Genomic DNA, 17,972 nt, shown 5'->3' on the forward strand with positions numbered 1-17,972 from the left:
ATTCTCGACAAGCGTCATTTACTGCTATAAGTTCAGCATGATTCGAAGATGTAGGCATGTAGCAATCAAGCTTTATTAATTTTGCTGATTTCAAAGATATTGTGATACCTTCGTATGTAAATGAATGAATATGTGAAGTAGTTACGAAAAAATAAATAAATGATAAGATAATGAAATATATAGTCTTTTGTTAAACTTTATCTACACATTCCATTGGACTAAGAAAAAAATGGGTTCAAAAGAAATTTTTTTTCTGAACCAACAACAGATGCTTGTTTCGCATGGAATTGATAAAAAAATATTTTTCTTCAAACCAAACACCCCGTAATGTAAAATCTAATTGTGTTCAACTAAACCTACACTCGTCTTCGGCCACTAGCAGGTGTGACTGGAGAAGAGCTCCCACTAACAGGTTTCTTTAAAGCTGCAAGAGAATTTAGTAGACGGTTAAGGACTTAAAGTGACTTCAAACACTTGGGGTAGATTTCCAATTAACAAAGACATAAGTGAGTGTACATGACACACCTGACGCTGCTTTCAGGGTGGTCCTTACTTGCGACAATCGAGAGGCCCCAGTTGATAACCTTGATGGGTGAGACGGAGAAGCCCTTGTTGTCCTACTCCTACATAAAGTAATCAATATAGGCATCATCGTTTTGTATACCAGTTATATACTCTATCACGCCTCCTGAAGAACTTCGATTCTAAACTCTAGGGGTCGGGGATATTCCTAAGTTAACATAAGCCATTACCTTTAACGGCCTGTTTCGAAACTAGTACTAAATGGTGGAAATAGTAATGGAATGTCAGTGTAGTTTTGATAGGAGTATCCCTTGATAAATTTAATGACCATACTTATTCTCTTTCAACAAGCTCATTTTCTTTACAAAATTCGTTCCAATGTGTTACCACTTAAACATGAGGTATTAGGTGGTAATGAAAATTTGTGTACAAAAAAAGTTTTTTATGATCAAGCTTTCATTACCATGATACATATCATGAAAATTTACACTACAAATCATTTCCATTACCACCAATTAATATCATTAACCAAACGGGCTGTAAATGCAAAAGCCTTAAGTTGTTGGGCTTGTGCAATTATAGGGCCTTAAAGTAAGAAAAAACCAGTGTAAATAAAAGTCACTTAATAGTAGTTGAACAACATACTTATCTCCACCATCTGATGATTTAGTTGTCTTATGTGAAAAGCTAGCTTCAGAAGTTCCGTCAGTGTCAGTGTCCGTTGCTGCAGAGAGATCACTGTCGGAGTCCCTTGGACCATTTAAGTCGGTCATGGACCTTGAGACTCGTAATCCTTCGTTTTCATCATCTTCTATGGCATGGAATACAGGGTCAGAAGAATCTGATAATGTATCTTGATCAGAAGCTGATTTAGAACGATTTCCTGTGCGTCTTATATTAGAAATTGTAGGACTCCGTTGAGGACTAGTTTCTATGGAGGACTTTCCTGATGGTGACGAAGGTCCATTTTTCAAGGAGCTTAAGTTCCGCCTTAAACTTGGGCTTTTGGTTGTTGGATTGTTCTGCAATCGCTCTATCTCCTCGTCTTTTCTAGCGATTGTATCTTTGAGAGATGCCACCTGAAAGTCCCTCATAAGTATCAAAACCAGTTTGATATATTACCTCTAACATATAATATAGAATGGTTATACATGGAAGAATTTAATGAGGTATAATTCATATAAATAAAACGATCGATTGAGTAACGCATTTAAGTGAAGTGTTTCGGTTCAGATTGTCCCTTCTTGATGCCAATCAATAGCATAACTCGGAAAAAAACTGAGGCCTCATAGGTCCTGTATTAGGCCGTGACAATTTGTCACATAATCGGTCTGCTTGTGTGGACACGGGACACTCGTGGGCTCAGACCCACAGACCATCGGGTCAAGAACATTGACTTGCACATACACTTGGTGAGACTATTGTTGCCCAAAACCATATGGTAGTAGGAGTATTAGCTCACCCAATATATATGCAAGTCCATGACCCACTATTTTATCGATGTGGAAGTATTTCTAACATCCTAGCTCATCAAGGTCAATTTAATGAAGTAATCCATCGAGAAATATAAGATGTATAAGGTCATGCATGCACCTGATCCAATAGTTCTTTGACATCCTTGCCTTCCTTACTACTCCGTGCAGCACCGAGCTCAACACCCGACACCCTTTCAGCAAACTTTAGGGTGCTTAAGGATTCTGTGTACGATTCCACATCAGGATTCACCTGAACAAACATAAGCGTCTTTGCTTTACCACCTAAAACATAAACAACAATAGTTAAACTAACATGATTTAGCTAGGCAGGTAATCGAACAGTGAATAAAAAGGTGAGGGAATAGAATGTTTTACCTAGAGAGGCCTGAAGAACTTGCGTAAGCTTGCTATTTCTGTACGGCACATGAGGGTTCTTTTGAGCGAGTGAAAAGATGACATCACCAAGCGCAGCTAGTGACTTGTTGATATGTTGTGCCTCCTTCAACCTATCTCCTGCTACTTCGGACCTGTCGACTCGCTCACTACCAGCAAGATCCACCAAATGCAGACTACCGTGTGAAGTTGCTCCGGATTTTAAATCCACTCCCTGAACATGAACGGTGACAACACTGCAGAACAAGTATAGTTGATACAATTCAGTTCTGCAATTCGATTTGACTCTCGGATTTTCAGTTTAGTATAGTTCAGTATCATTCAAATAGGCCCTTGGTGCATTTGAATGCCAATACAAAAAAGAGCGATGAATTCAACCTGTGTGAGCGACTACTTCTTTCATTCATTGCAGTAGCACTGACTGATCGGTTTGATAGTCCAATGTTCATCAATTCGATAACATCTTCGGTGCATCGAACCGAAACCATGCTTGCATCAGGTACAGCAAGTCCATGTACTTGAGGAGTGGCTAGAATCCCAAGTGTGTGCAAGTTAAGGAAAAAAAAATTAAAACTGTAGCACTATTACATAATTCACTAGTTAATTCGCTTTTTGAATTCGTGATTCGGTCAAAATAGCCCAAAATAGCCCAAAACCAACCATAATTCTATTTTTGTGATTCGCGAGAAGATTAACGAATAAAGTAACACTGAACTGTAGAGTATGATGCCAGTGTTTAGCACTCATCAAGCAACAATAACCGTAACAAAAGGATATTTCTTTTGTGAACCATCATTTGAAAGTAAATCCCGGATTTGTTCGTTGTATATTTCGATCATCTGAACACCTACATCGTAGGAAAAGAAACTCTTTCTATCTTCTGATATTTGGAAAAGATCATCTAAAGCACGATAATTGACCCCCCAATCGTCTTTAGATGCATTATCCGGTCCACTCTGTGGGAAGAAAAATCAAACGATTAACTCTTCGAGGCAACAAGAACTCCATTATAAACATTGGGAATGAAGATAAAAGTTACCATTGTGTAGGTTTTCCCAGAACCTGTTTGACCATAAGCAAAAATGCAAACATTATATCCATCAAGAATAGTTCGAATCAATGGTTGAGTATCCGAGAAAACCTCAGCTGTCATAAGAAAAAATATACATGTTAAAAGCAATCAGGGTAAAATATTTATAGGCCAAAAAGACTTGATAGAGCCTTGAGGTAAAAAAAGAAAAAAGAAACCTTGAGTAACCATAGAGCCATAAACTTTATTGAATCTGAATGACTTTGGAGCATCCTTCGGTTTGGCGGGATTTGCAACAATAATTTCTCCATGTTCCCCAATGTTCTGTACAATTGTTTGCTTTTGATTCTCCCATGGACGGAATGGCCTTACACGACAATATACTCTTATATTACCTGCGCAAATAAAAAGAATACAAATGATAGGCTGAAACAAATAATCCGATCTATCACTTAGCAGTAAAATCATGTTGATGCGATACTTGCACCGGACAAATGTCGGTCAGAACTATGAGATATCCCTGAACTAATCAAAATGAAGTTTTTTATATCTTTATGATGCGAGTTGTATCAATTTGGTAAATTTAAAAACCTTTACTAGTTCGACGACGAATCAAGAAGAACAGCCGGTAACAAACCTTTTAAATCTTGAAGCTCGTTATATAATTTTCGATTTTCATTGAGAACTTCGTGATAGCTTTGAGCAGCTTTTGCCAATTTTTTGAGCTTTGTACCTGATCAAGTTATATAAAATTCATTATTATGTTTTAACGAATCAAAACGTTTAGAAACTTCAAAAGATGTGATTTCTTACCTAGATGGTTCAATTCCTCGAGATAGGTCCTCTGTGTATTCAACATTTCAAGCTTGATGGCCTCTGACGAAAGCCTAAGCTCCTGAGTAGTAGCAATACATTATATCAATGAATCATCGTGTCAAGGAACTCACTTAATCAAAAGCTTAAGTTGATGGTTGAGGCTTCAGGACATGTGATATACTCTAACACGCCCCTCACACGAGAGCCTCTAAGGCTAGAAGTGGATGCAACACAGGCCATCTTCATAACTGGCACAGAAGATTCCGCTTTAAATGAGGGGTGGTTGAGATTCGAACTCGTGATATGTTGTCACGTTGGCTTCTGATACCATGTCAAGAAACCAACTCAACCAAAAACTTAGTCGATGGTTGAGGCCCCATAATATGTTAAACACTTTAACACATCGGACAATAAATTTCCATGTCAAAGATTTAACTAAAACACATTAAACACATACCTCCAAACCAGACTGATGAATCTTCAAAAACGTTTCAAAGATGCGCTCTTTCTTGATCCAGCTCTGGTTTATTGTCTTAGAATTCAACTCAAGTTCTTTGATCTTACCCTTGGAATCTTCAAGAAGCTTCTCTTGCTGCCTTAACTTTTCTTCCAAGCCAGATTTTACCACTTTAGCTTCAGTTTCCAACTGCAAACTACGAAGTTCATGCTTCTTTTTCGCCATTTCCAGCTCCTGTTGCAGTGTTGTGACCTCGGCAAGTCCTTCTGCCTTATCCTTTGAATTTTCGAGAAGTTTCTCTTGTTCCTTTAGCCGCTTTTCTAAAAGCGATTGTACCATTTTAGATTGTGTATCCAACTCCGTGTAACGCATTTCATGCATCTTTTTAGCCGTTTCAAGCTCTTGTTTTAGTGTTGAAACCTCAAGATTATCTTCATCCTTCTGTTTTTTCAACTTCGCATTGTCCTCCTGCTCGAACCTTTTTTTCTCTTCAATCTTCCAAATCTCCGACTACATTTAGTCCATCAAAATGTGAGTTCACATCAAAAGTTCATCAACCATATTGATTTTCTTGAAGCAAACATAATGTGTATGAAAACAATTTATTCATAATAACAATCAAAAATGGCGTTTTATAGGACCATTAATACAATATTCCATCATCCCAAACGCCATTTAATAAAATTCACCTAGGCTCCCACCTTGGCAGGATTTGGAGGGTCATATGTGTTCAAACTTACCAATCCTATAACAAAAAAGTTACTTAAAATTGTTTCGTGATAGCAAACATCATTAGAAATTAGACATACATAACAAGAGCAAAATATTTATCGAGTTTTTATAGGACCGTGTAAAGGATATATTAAGAAACTTAAGAATCAATATGAATGTGATATCAAGAATGACCAATATCAACAAAGGTTAAGTTCAAATAGAGTTACAAACTTCTCCATCTGCTGAACTACAACGAAGATAATCGGACTAGGTAAACACTAGGAAGTTTTGTAGCATATGCAACCGATCTCAAGCATATGAAATAGGATCAATGAAAAGATATGTAGAAATAAATTCTTGAGAACCGTACCTTAATATTCTGAAGCTGGTTCATAACGATCTGTCAATAAGTTGGACGATGTTTAAGTCACAAAAAGAAATACGACATATGAAAATAACTTGTTAAAACATCACGAAATGTATGATTTGAAATAATACCTCACTCTCATCACTAGTCCCTTTGGCGAGAGTTTCAAGCGCTTTAAGTCTTGACTGATATTTTTGTTCGCGTGCCTTAAAAAGATTGCTTTGCTGTAGGAAAGACAAATAAATGCATAAATCAGAGCATTCCTTGAGAAATAACGTAGCACAAGACAAGTTTGACGAGCAAGTTACAGTGCGCAAATGATCAGCTTGAGTTGCAATTCTTCGTTCTATCTCCTGCACAACCTTTCTCAAAAGGCAAGCTATGCGCTGAGAAAAACAAACGAAACAAACGTTAAATGATGTAGTCGTTCATCTTTACGCACAAGTATAATTCAAATCACATGAAGATTGAAAGGACAAACTCTCAAAGTACTTGAGGTATTTCAGCGTTCTTTCTCTCTATGCTTTCATCCAGGATTCCGTTTATAACACCAAGAAGCGACTGAGTCGGAGCATTCTACACACAAAAAAAAAAATCAAAAATGTTCACTTGGAAAGAGCTTTCGTGTTGACTAAAGTACAAACATCAACAACTTACATCTAAGCTATTTGATCTTAACATTTCCGAGATCTTTGTAGCAGGTTGATCAGTGTAGAATCCTTGCTTCATTTGAAACACTTCATGAAACTTACTTCCACTATGGAGTAGCTTAGTAGGTGATTCTAATATACACATACAAGGCAATGAAAAGTCAGAAAACGGGTCATAAAGCTCACATAAAATTTTTTACCTCAATTGAAATATGATCTATGTTCATTTAATTTGAATGATCATTTTATAGATATTATATTATTTTTATTAGAGTATATAATATATTCTGAGGCCTCAACCATCAACATAAGCTTTCAGTTGAGTCGATTGGTGTTACAATTGGTTGCGACCCCAGAATATGTTATATATTAGCTAACAATGTTTCTCAAACATACACCTCGAAAGTAGTCCTCAATACGCAATCTTTTATGCGACTATATCCTAGTATCAAGATATTGTTACTACAACTCATTCTTATGGAAGAGAGAAAGAGAGAGCAAAAGTGAGTCCAACCAGGTGAAAGGGGACTACAAGCTCGCTGGTATTTCGGATCAGACAACGCTTTCCGCCTTTCATCTGCTGCTTTCGAAACTGAGCTACCAAAATTTATCATCGAGCGCTCTTTAAGAGCCAAAAGGCAATCTAGTACAGGCTTCATGGATCCCTTATAACCATATAAGCAAAGAATAAATAAAAATCGAATTCAGAGTACAAGTTAACCGAGACACCAAAATTAGAAGGGAAATGAGGGCAGAGCAGGGACTACCTTCTCTAGGTCTGACATCTGAAAACTTGGCAAACCGATCTCAGACATGATGGTAAGAAACCGCTGAACTTTTCTTCGTCTGGACTCTACGGTGGGACTAGAATCATCAACCTATAGTGAAATCGATAATACACATCATAATTTCTAGTGCACAGTCAACTACACATGAAGCAATAAAAAATTTGAAGTACCTTACTAACTTCATCGACAGAAATGTATTTTAACTTGTATAATATCTGAATAAATATGCACCCATCAAGCAAGGATGCTCTAATCTCCTCATCGGAAGCTCCTACCGACAAATAGAAATGAGGGACTAAAGCGTTTATCCACTCAACCAGAGCCAAACGTTTTGAGACTGCATATAACAAGTTAATTCAGTAATGTAGACGAGGATGGTGGTTCAGAGGTATGAAATTACTATCCGAATTACTTACCGTCAGCCTCGAATGTAGGACTCGACAACATTTCGAAAGTACTTCCTCTAACATTATATCTTGGACTGGTATTCATAATGGTGTATTTACAAAGACACTATACTCCAAAACTCGTTCGTATATACCAGGCGAAAAGGAATTCCGTATCATTTCTAATGCAGGGAGATCATTGCTGTCTCTGTAAGAATTGAGAGCACAAACAATGAATTTGTGGTCTTCCAAGCTGCACGTAAATGGCAGTGTTCTACAAACAAAAGTGCAATAGCCAATCGCCACCCTCGATTATCTACCATTAAAATGTACTAGATATAGATGAATCACTTAGAAATATACAACATATATATATATATATATATATATATATATATATATATATATATATATATATATATATATATAAAATAAACTTAATCCAACATCAACAATATTCTATATCTCAATGCTATTAAGGGCTCCCACTGAGGTGGGGTTTGGAAGATCATATTTATGCAACTTACCCTTGTTATTGACAACAAAAAGATTATTTCTGATTGACTATTGGTGACAAACATCATTTGTAACTTTACATAAATAAGATTAGCCTTGATATGTTTCCTAGTTTATGATGAAAAGCTTGTAGGGTCAACGACATCACCAACCCATTACTTCAATGCCAATAATTAGCTCCCACCTAAGCGAGGTTTAATAGGGTCCACAACCGACAAATAATGTTACCTCCTTAATAGAAGAAACCTTAGAAAGCATATGAAAACCATGAAAGATCTTTGATCCTACGTAATATTAGATAGTAATGAAAAAATGGGTCCAAAATCCATATAGTTTGGGAGTAATCACTCAATTCAAGTCTTAAGGAATCAAAGATCAAAAGCAATATCTATTCAGTATATTCATTAAGCTTTAATTGTAAGGTGAGACATTATCAACATTTCAGCATCCCAATTCATTAGGTTTACTCCCACCTAGGCGATCTTTTAAGGACAAATATACGCAACCTTGCCCATGTTGATATAACAAAGATGTTGTTTCTAATTAACCCCCAATAACAAATACTCATTCATTCCATAGAATTTAATACATTTGCAAGTTAAATTGTCATCGTCATCATCATAATCTCATTGAGTCCCGCTTGAGGAGGGTGGTAAAGAAGGCAAACCAATACCCATAGCAAATATTGCAAATTAAATGGGACGGGAGAGTACATCAACAACTTCACGAAAACAAAATTTTGATAGTCTATTATAAATCAAAGTCAAAAAAGTACAAATCAAAAGCATCATAAACATCTAAAATCATCCTACAAACAGCTCCAGAAATCTACACCAATTAATGTATTTATATGCACCCATGAAATGATCATATGATGAGGTGTGTTGATCAAAAAAATTTAAGCAACATATGATATATAGGATTCCAATTTCCAATTGACTTTTAGCATTAGAAAAAAAAAAGATAGATAGCAATGTAATAATTGATGCATGACACTAATTAGCATGATGAAAAACAGGATTAAAAAGATAACTTACTTAATCTAATGATTAATACCCGACGATCAAAAAAAAACCCAGAAATGATCGAAGCTGAAAGAATAAAAATGTAAAGGAATTAAAAGAATGGAAGATGAAATCAAGTATGAAAGGAAGAGGAAGGGATGTAAATGGCATTCCTTTGTTGTAGGAATAAGATATTGAAGGCCGTTGAATATTTTTGTCCCCCGGGCGACTACTTTCTTGGAATCAGTCTGACTTGGCGGGAAGCCTGCCCATCTTCTTTGGACTATTTTTTTCATTGTAAATTTATATTGGTTTTTATTCGGGCGATCGGAAATATTTTTTCCTGTTGGCATATGTTGAGAATTATTTTTATAATTAACATTAATTTGGGAAAATACTCATTTTAAAGACTCAAACAAAAAATTAAAATATACCAATATTCATAAAAAAAAGTTCTCATTAAATAGACACCCATTTTTCTATTTTTTGACACACTTTAAAAATTCTCTTTTCTCTCTAATTTCATAAAATTAGTATTCAAATAGTTTAATGTTTACATTATTAGTTTAATTTTGTCATTTTTAATTTTTTGTTGTATTGGTATTTAATTTTAATAATATTTTATGAATTACTTTTTTTTCTTATTAATATTTTTGGATAAAGAGAGAAAATGAGGTGAGATAAAATATAAAGTAAGAAAGATTGGTGAGGAAACTTTTTTTTTTTTTTCATGAATGAGGTAAACTTGAATATCAAAAAATTCCGGATGATGTGAATGAAAGGGAAAATATAGAGTGAGATTGGTGAAGAAAATTTTTTTGTACACCATTGAGAGTGCTTTAATTGGTGTGGACTTTGGAAAATAAGCCCGAAGGTTGAATTTAGTCTGAGCTCTGAGTCTTACTAATTTATCAATTTGGATTTGTAGGATATGGAAAAGGGAGAAAGACGACAACTCGTACTCATAACGAGGATGAGCCAAATAGTCCAATTAGGTTTAAGTTCTAATCCTAAAAGGGTGTTTGGCATGTGGCATGTGGAATTAGACCGCATAGAATTGGTCTGGTCTCCAGTCTTCCGTTTTAACGAGTTAATGTCTGGGTTTTGATCGGTGCACATTAGATAAGTCAAGAGATTGTGAGAATTAGATGAGAATAGAACACAAGAATTTTCTTGAAAAATAATGGAGTATGTTTTTTCTCTAACTGAGATATAATCATTTACATCTCTTTTTATTTGTCCATTTTGTTTTATTGCAAACAATTAAAAGCAAAATTATAATCCTTTATGCATTTAAGTATGAAATTTAAGGACACGTAAAAGGAAAATAAGGGAGCAGTACGTCCCAGTTTTTTTATCATCAAAGAAACAAATATAATTGAATGCAATCTTTATTTATTTGTCTAATTATATATTTTAAGAGATATAGGCATTATAATCCAACTTTTTCTTTATTTGTATATATTTTAAGAAATATAGAAACTATAATTTAATTTTTACTTAATAAGCTTACGCTTTCAATGTACGATGTTATTAGCATAGAAATCATATTTATAAATATATTTTTATAAAATGACGTAAGTATATAAAATCATCATTAAATTTAAAAATTTTCAATAAATATAATCAATATAAATTGATTATTACATGATAAATTGATAATGGTAACATGAATATATGAATAATTATTGTAAATTTGTAAACAAAAAATTTTTTGTGATTAAAGTTTCATCATTGTAGGAATGACATGAAACTTTTGATGAATTTAATAATATAAATCATTCTCATTATCACTATTTAATGTCATTAACCAAATAGACCGTTAATGCAAAATAAGACTAAAATAAGAAAGAAATATATACATAAAATATGACAAAGATCCAACAGATCAATACCTGAGCAACTATTAGATCTATTCAAATCCCGACCACACATACTCTCCGTGTTCAATCAACTAAGCATAAATCCCGACCACACATAAATTCTATAATATATTGGGGGTACACCTGGCTAAGAAGGACACATCATCTTTTTTAATAATATATATATATACTCCTTTCCCTTTCTATGCAATGTAATTTCTGACATTTTCAATAAAATCATTTTCTTCCTCATTCTTCTTCCTGGCGGTTCTCTTCTTCCTCCAAGTTTGCATATCAATGGCAGGATGAATCTGCATCTCAAATCTCTCACATTCTTCATGGTATCAGAGCCTACTGATTGTTGCTCACGATTTTCAGATACATCTACAGACATTTCAGTATGAATTTGCATGTTTTCTTTCTTCTTTGAAATTTCTGATTTTTCGATAATTTTCTTGAAGTTCTTGATTAAATTCTTTTTTTTTTTGTTCTTCTTTTCATCTGGCGTTTCGATCTCTTCCGTTCTTTCATCCTTTTCCGTGGAACAATTTTTTTTTTTCTCTTTTTCTTCTTCTTTTTCTCCCTTATATTTGTTTGCACTCCATGTGTTTGATGTTTTGCATTCATTCCTGATTTTCTTGCCTATCATCATGAATGATAATATCTCAACAAAGTTACATCTCAATTCTAATCCAGCTAGCATATACTACATTCATCCATCCGAAAATAGCACTAATCCTTTAAGTTCTATCAAATTTGCTGGTAATGGCTTTACTGATTGGAAGCGTTCTGTTCTTATTACTCTTTCCGCTAGAAATAAACTCGGTTTTCTTAATGGAGATTACCCTAAACCTGAACCTAACACACCTGAATATGATGCTTGGATTAGATGTAATGATTTGATCATATCTTGGCTTCTTTATTCTTTAGACACACAAATAGGCAAATCTGTTCTTTATTTCAAAACTGCTTATGAAATTTGGACTGATCTTGAAGAAAGATTTGGTTATACCTCTGGAGCTCAATTGTATGATCTTGAACAACAATTGTATGCATTACACCAAGGTTCTCAATCCATTTCTGAATATTACACCAAGCTCAAAGTCTTATGGGATGAACTGAACTCAGCATTTCCTCTACCTACTTGCACCTGTAACAAGTGCACATGTAATCTCACTCAGAAGTTTTTCAAAACTCAACAAGATCAAAGGCTTATTCAATTTCTGATGAAAGTCAATGAGCACTTCTCTCATGTCAGAAGCAACATCCTAATGCAACAGCCTCTTCCACCGGTATCTCATGCTTACAGACTCCTCGTGCAAGAAGAAAAACATAAGGAAATCACTGATCAGTCAGCATCTAACACTGATCACATGGCGTTCAATGCTCAAAGGTCTCTTTCTTTCAGACCATATACAGCCAACAGAATTACTCATGGGAATAATCAACAAAGATTCAATGATAGTTCCATTACTCATCAAAGACATAATTCAAGCAACCAACAGAGATATAGCAACAAGAAACCAAGTTCTTCCTACTATTGCACACATTGCAAGATTTCTGGTCATAGTAATTCAAGATGTTTCGAATTACATGGCTATCCTCCTGGTTTTAAAGGTTTCAAAAACAAAAACATTGCTGCTCTAGCCCAACAGTTTTCTGATTCTCAAGATCCTTCTGATAATGCTGAAACTACCACTATTCCTATGGAAGAATACAAGTATCTCTTACAATGCATACAGAAGAAAGAATCATCACACATTCAGTCTATCTCTTCTGACACTCCCCACTCAGCTCAAGCTCATCTAGCAGGTAAAATATGTTTGTTGTCTTGTATAAGGACTTCTTGGATTCTGGATAGTGGCGCAACAAACCATTTTTGCTCAGACCTTAGTTTTTTTTATGAATGGCAACCTGTTTCTGGTAATGAAAGCTTTATCACCATACCTAATGGTACTAGAATACCAGTCAATCATGTAGGGACTGTGCAATTGTCTGAAAAAGTTAAACTCCTTAATGTGCTTCATGTACCAAACTTTGAGTTTAATCTCATATCTATACACAAGCTATCTACTGATCTTAATTGCACAATCACCTTCTCTAGTGACAAGTGTTTTCTTCAGGATCAGAAGTGGAAAGAGCCAGCACTTTTTCTTGGTAGCCTAAGAGGTGGTCTTTATCACATTGAGGATTCTTTGTGTAACAAGAAGTATCAGCCATCAGCTCAAGCTCAAGCTCATATCTCAGACAAATGTATGAATGCTACCACAACAGCACAATTATGGCACCTCAGACTTGGTCACCTTCCTTTTAATCAAGTGAAGGTTCTTTTTCCTCATCAACTAAAAACAGAAGACATCATCTGTAAAGTCTGTCCTCTTGCCAAACAGACTAGGTTACCTTTTGAAAATAGTTCAATAAAGAGCTTGAAGCCATTTCAGTTGATACATGTAGATTTGTGGGGGCCATACAAGACTAAGACACACAATGGTTTTAATCAGTTTGTTACTATTGTAGATGATTACTCTAGACATGTTTGGATTACATTGATCAAATACAAATCTGATGTGATTTCAGTTCTGAAGAATTTTGTTCAGTATGTAGAAACACAATTTTCATCTGTCATTTTGTGTTTAAGAAGTGATAATGCTAGAGAAATCAAGGAAGGTGAAATGAAGTTGTTTTTGCTTAGCAAGGGAATCATACATCAGACAAGTTGCCCAGAAACTCCATAACAAAATGGAGTTGTTGAGAGAAAACATAGACATTTGCTTGAAACAGCACGGGCACTACATTTTCAAGCTAAATTGCCATCTAACCTCTGGGGAGAATCTGTATTGTGTGCTGCTCATATAATTAATAGAATGCCACTCAAAAGCATAAATCTAAGTTCACCTTATGAAAGGCTCTATGGACAACAACCTTCTTTACAACATCTCAAATGCTATGGTTGCCTCTGTTTCGCCTCAACCTTATACAACAACAGAACCAAGTTTGATGCAAGAGCCAGGCCATGTGTCTTCCTTGGTTATCCACCCCATCAGAAGGCTTATAAAGTTCTTGATCTTGCCACCAACAAAATTCACATTTCTAGGGATGTTGTGTTCCATGAGCAACACTTCCCATTTCATCAAAATACCTCAGCATCAGAACCTGCCTCCATACCCTTCCATAATATTTTCTTGCCCAAGACAACTTCTCATCCATCTGGTACACCAAATGATGAACCTGATATTTTTCAAAATTTTGACACCTCTCCAGAACATACTCCACCTTCTTCTGTTCCAAAGCATAACATCACCACTATCTCTGAACATACTTCTCCTTGTACCATTCCATCTCCTACAAGTTCTCCAGATCTGACAGGTACTTCTTCTGAAACATCCAACATTTCACCTGCTAAAATTAGGCAATCTACCAGAATTCATAAGCCTCCTTCATATCTCAGTAACTATATCTGTCCAACTATATCCTATTCCAACTCCAACAACAATGCCATTAACTATTCCAGCCTACCTCAGAAACATCAAGCCTTGATAGCTCATCATTCACAGACTTCAGAACCCACATCCTTTTTGGAGGCAGCCTCTGATCAAAATTGGGTCAAAGCCATGGAACAGGAACTAAAAGCTTTAACAGAAAATGAGACTTGGGATATCGTTCCCTTACCAGCACACAAGAAAGCTATTGGAAGCAAATGGGTGTATAAACTTAAGTTCAAATCTGATGGGAGTATAGAAAGGTTTAAAGCCAGGCTAGTGGCAAAAGGATTTACCCAAAAATATGGCATCGACTTTGAAGAAACCTTTTCACCTGTCATCAAAATGCCCACCATTAGATGTTTACTAGCATTAGCAGCACAGAAGGACTGGGATTTACATCAATTAGATGTAAACAATGCATTTCTTCATGGAGATCTACATGAGGAAGTCTATATGAAGATGCCTGAAGGAATTTCAAACCCACATGGCTATGTTTGCAAGTTAAAAAAGTCTCTATATGGATTAAAACAAGCATCAAGAAATGGTTCTCCAAATTAGTCACACAACTTCAAACTCAAGGATTTGTCCAATCAAAAAATGATTATTCTTTATTCATCAAAAGAAAGGGTGATCAGTTGACATTGGCTGCTGTGTTATGTGGATGACATCATCCTTACAGGGAATCATACTCCCACAATTCTGGATTTGAAAGATTATCTACACAGAACATTCAGCATCAAGGACTTGGGTGCACTTAGTTTTTTCCTAGGCATGGAAATATGTAGAACATCTGCTAGTATAATCTTGACGCAACACAAATTCACAAAGGAATTACTTCAATTCACTGGTCTTGATCTATCCAAGAGAGCCACTACTCCTCTGCCAACATCTTGCAAATTACATCCAAACATAGGGGAATCTTATTTTGACCCCGCATTCTACAGATCATTAGTTGGAAAATTGAATTTTCTAACTCACAGCAGGCCTGACCTCACTTTTGCTGTTCAGACATTAAGTCAGTTGATGCAAGACCCCAAGGTTCATCATATGCAAGCTCTACACCATACCCTGAGATACGTTGTTGGTTCAGTTGGCCAAGGTATTCTCCTAAAGGCTGGTACAAGCATTTCTCTCATTGGCTACTCTGACTCAGATTGGGCTACTTGCCCCACAACTAGAAGGTCCATCACTGGGTACCTTGTCTTGTTTGGTGAATCACCAGTTTCATGGAAAAGCAAAAAACAGTCCACTATTTCCAAATCTTCATCAGAAGCAGAATATCGTGCCATGGCAGCTGTTGCTTCTGAAATTACATGGCTGGTACGTTTACTAGAGGAGATTGGAGTATCAAACTTAAAACCTGTCACTATATACTGTGATAATCAATCAGCCATTAGCATTGGAAAGAATCCTGTGCAACATGAGCGAACAAAACACATTGAATTAGATGCCCATTTCACTCGCGAAAAAGTCTTGGATGGTCTCCTACAGCTACAATATCTTCCCACTGACCAACAACTTGCGGATGCTTTCACAAAGAACTTATCTGCAGCACAGCTTCAGTACTTGATGACCAAGCTAGGCCTGGTTCAAACCACCACCCCTAGCTTGAGGGGGGGGGGGGGTATTGGGGGTACACCTGGCTAAGAAGGACACATCATCTTTTTTAATAATATATATATACTCCTTTCCCTTTCTATGCAATGTAATTTCTGACATTTTCAATAAAATCATTTTCTTCCTCATTCTTCTTCCTGGCGGTTCTCTTCTTCCTCCAAGTTTGCATATCAATGGCAGGATGAATCTGCATCTCAAATCTCTCACATTCTTCATAATATGATTGATCCAAGGATGTTCAAACCACTAAGCAATTAAGCATAAATCCAAGAAAAAGCCATACAATGATACAAATCCAAAGCCTTCCCTCAATTAGGTAGTTTAGCAAGTTCATTTTTAGGCACAATAACATCACCCTAGCTTTAGAGCCTTTAATTTTTAGATAAATTTTTTTGAGTTATTCCAGTAATCACCATTGTTGCCTTCAAGAAATCCAACCTTCCAAAATCAATACTTAAAGTGTAAAAATGTAGTAACAGTCACTAATGCGGTAACGAAATAATGATTTGGAATTAATGGAAGTGATGTAATCATCATAACGCCTAAATATCAGTCGAATTATAAGATATTGATTCAATCTAAATCACGGGATTTTTACACCTTTTACAAAGCGACAAAATATTGGTTCTTTTATTTGAAAATCTTTACATTTCATCCGATGCAATGCGATGCACTCTTATTTTGCACGATGAATGCACCCTTAGACCTCTCTTAATTTGTTGTTTGCAATTCCGCTACAATATACCATGGTCACATTTCACAACTTTGAAATGGAACCTCTGGATTATTAAGAATAATAATGAGATGGATACAAGGAACTCATCATTGTATTTACATAAGAGAAAATTAGAAAATGACTGTTTGGCCGTATTTTTTTTTTATGGGCATGAGTTGCTGTCTCTTTTCCTCTTAGACTCGGGTTATAATCCCTCTACAATGGTGTATTTATACCGGCGTTTTAATTTTAAATAAGACATGTCAATTCCTATCCTTCAAGCGCATGTTTAGCCAACTTGTTTGCTGTAAAAAGAATATATTTAGGCAAGTTGTCAATTGTTCAGGCACCAATTTTAATAATTCGTCATTACGTATGTAATTAATGAATGTTTTAAATTTCAAAATGTATGACTCTCTTGACTTATTTGGGCCTCTTAGAAAGCCAAACGGCCACACCCAATCAAATATCAATTCAAAAGTTGTATGAGATTAAAATTTGGATTTGAATCCAAACTCATAAAATCATTTGATTTGGATTTGTATCTTATTTGCTAAGACCCACGGATCCAAATAAATACCGTGTCATAAAACGGATTGAACTCTAAATTAAATAGAATGGTGTTACAACAATAAATGCAGGGACGAAGTAAGTAGCAGTGTAGACAGGAAGACATATTAACGTCAGAAAAAAGAGATAGAAAGACACGTACAAGTAAGTGTACTTTCACTTACCAAAACAGCATACTCACATGGAATTCGTTTAGTGGATCCTCTCACTCCTCACGTTTCAAGGTCTTCCCTCACATTCACAACTCACACGTCACAACTATCAATTCATTCAACAGTAAATGTCTACGATACATTCATACTCTACATCAATCTAATACTATTAAATAGTATTTCCTTCAATTCACTAATAATATTTTATTTTCCCTTTGGACATTATTTATTTTTTATTTTTAATTTACATTTTATTATTAATTTATAAGTTAAAATATAGTTAAGTGGAATTTTATTCGATTCGTCTTAATAAAAAAATTATTTATATCAATTTTTTATAATTTTTAATTATACGCAATTAGAGATATTAAGGATTGAATAAGTGTATTGGATAGAGTGTATAAAGCAAATAAGACATTAAAAGTGAATTACAGAGAGTATATTATAATGATTTTT

The 17,972-nt window shown here is 35.3% G+C and overlaps 1 protein-coding gene across 1 annotated transcript; it reads right to left on the reverse strand.

Annotated features, from left to right (window-relative positions):
• Positions 1 to 207: 207 nt before the first annotated feature.
• Positions 208 to 9,353, reverse strand: LOC130813190 (kinesin-like protein KIN-14C). The gene is made up of 22 exons (XM_057678950.1): positions 9,152 to 9,353; positions 7,629 to 7,806; positions 7,383 to 7,549; positions 7,192 to 7,302; positions 6,939 to 7,089; positions 6,432 to 6,556; positions 6,267 to 6,350; positions 6,083 to 6,160; positions 5,906 to 5,998; positions 5,778 to 5,807; positions 4,694 to 5,203; positions 4,234 to 4,315; positions 4,058 to 4,153; positions 3,639 to 3,815; positions 3,430 to 3,536; positions 3,168 to 3,346; positions 2,769 to 2,933; positions 2,373 to 2,626; positions 2,116 to 2,279; positions 1,168 to 1,601; positions 526 to 623; positions 208 to 424 (listed from the first exon to the last, which is right to left on the reverse strand). The coding sequence occupies exons 2-22, from the start codon at positions 7,702 to 7,704 to the stop codon at positions 357 to 359; spliced, it is 3,249 nt and encodes a 1,082-aa protein (XP_057534933.1). The 5' UTR covers positions 7,705 to 7,806; positions 9,152 to 9,353; the 3' UTR covers positions 208 to 356.
• Positions 9,354 to 17,972: the final 8,619 nt, after the last annotated feature.

This window comes from Amaranthus tricolor, chromosome 5 (assembly GCF_026212465.1).
Source record: "Amaranthus tricolor cultivar Red isolate AtriRed21 chromosome 5, ASM2621246v1, whole genome shotgun sequence".
NCBI classification, from domain to species: Eukaryota; Viridiplantae; Streptophyta; class Magnoliopsida; order Caryophyllales; family Amaranthaceae; genus Amaranthus; species Amaranthus tricolor.

Bases quoted from the DNA above. Each gene is read 5' to 3' on its own strand.
- LOC130813190 (XM_057678950.1), bottom strand. From the start codon at position 7,704: ATGAATACCAGTCCAAGATATAATGTTAGAGGAAGTACTTTCGAAATG. The intron at 4,316-4,693 runs GTATGTGTTTAA...GCTACTACTCAG, and splicing joins TTCATCAGTCTGGTTTGGAG to GAGCTTAGGCTTTCGTCAGA. The intron at 3,537-3,638 runs GTTTCTTTTTTC...TTCTTATGACAG, and splicing joins TGGCTCTATGGTTACTCAAG to CTGAGGTTTTCTCGGATACT.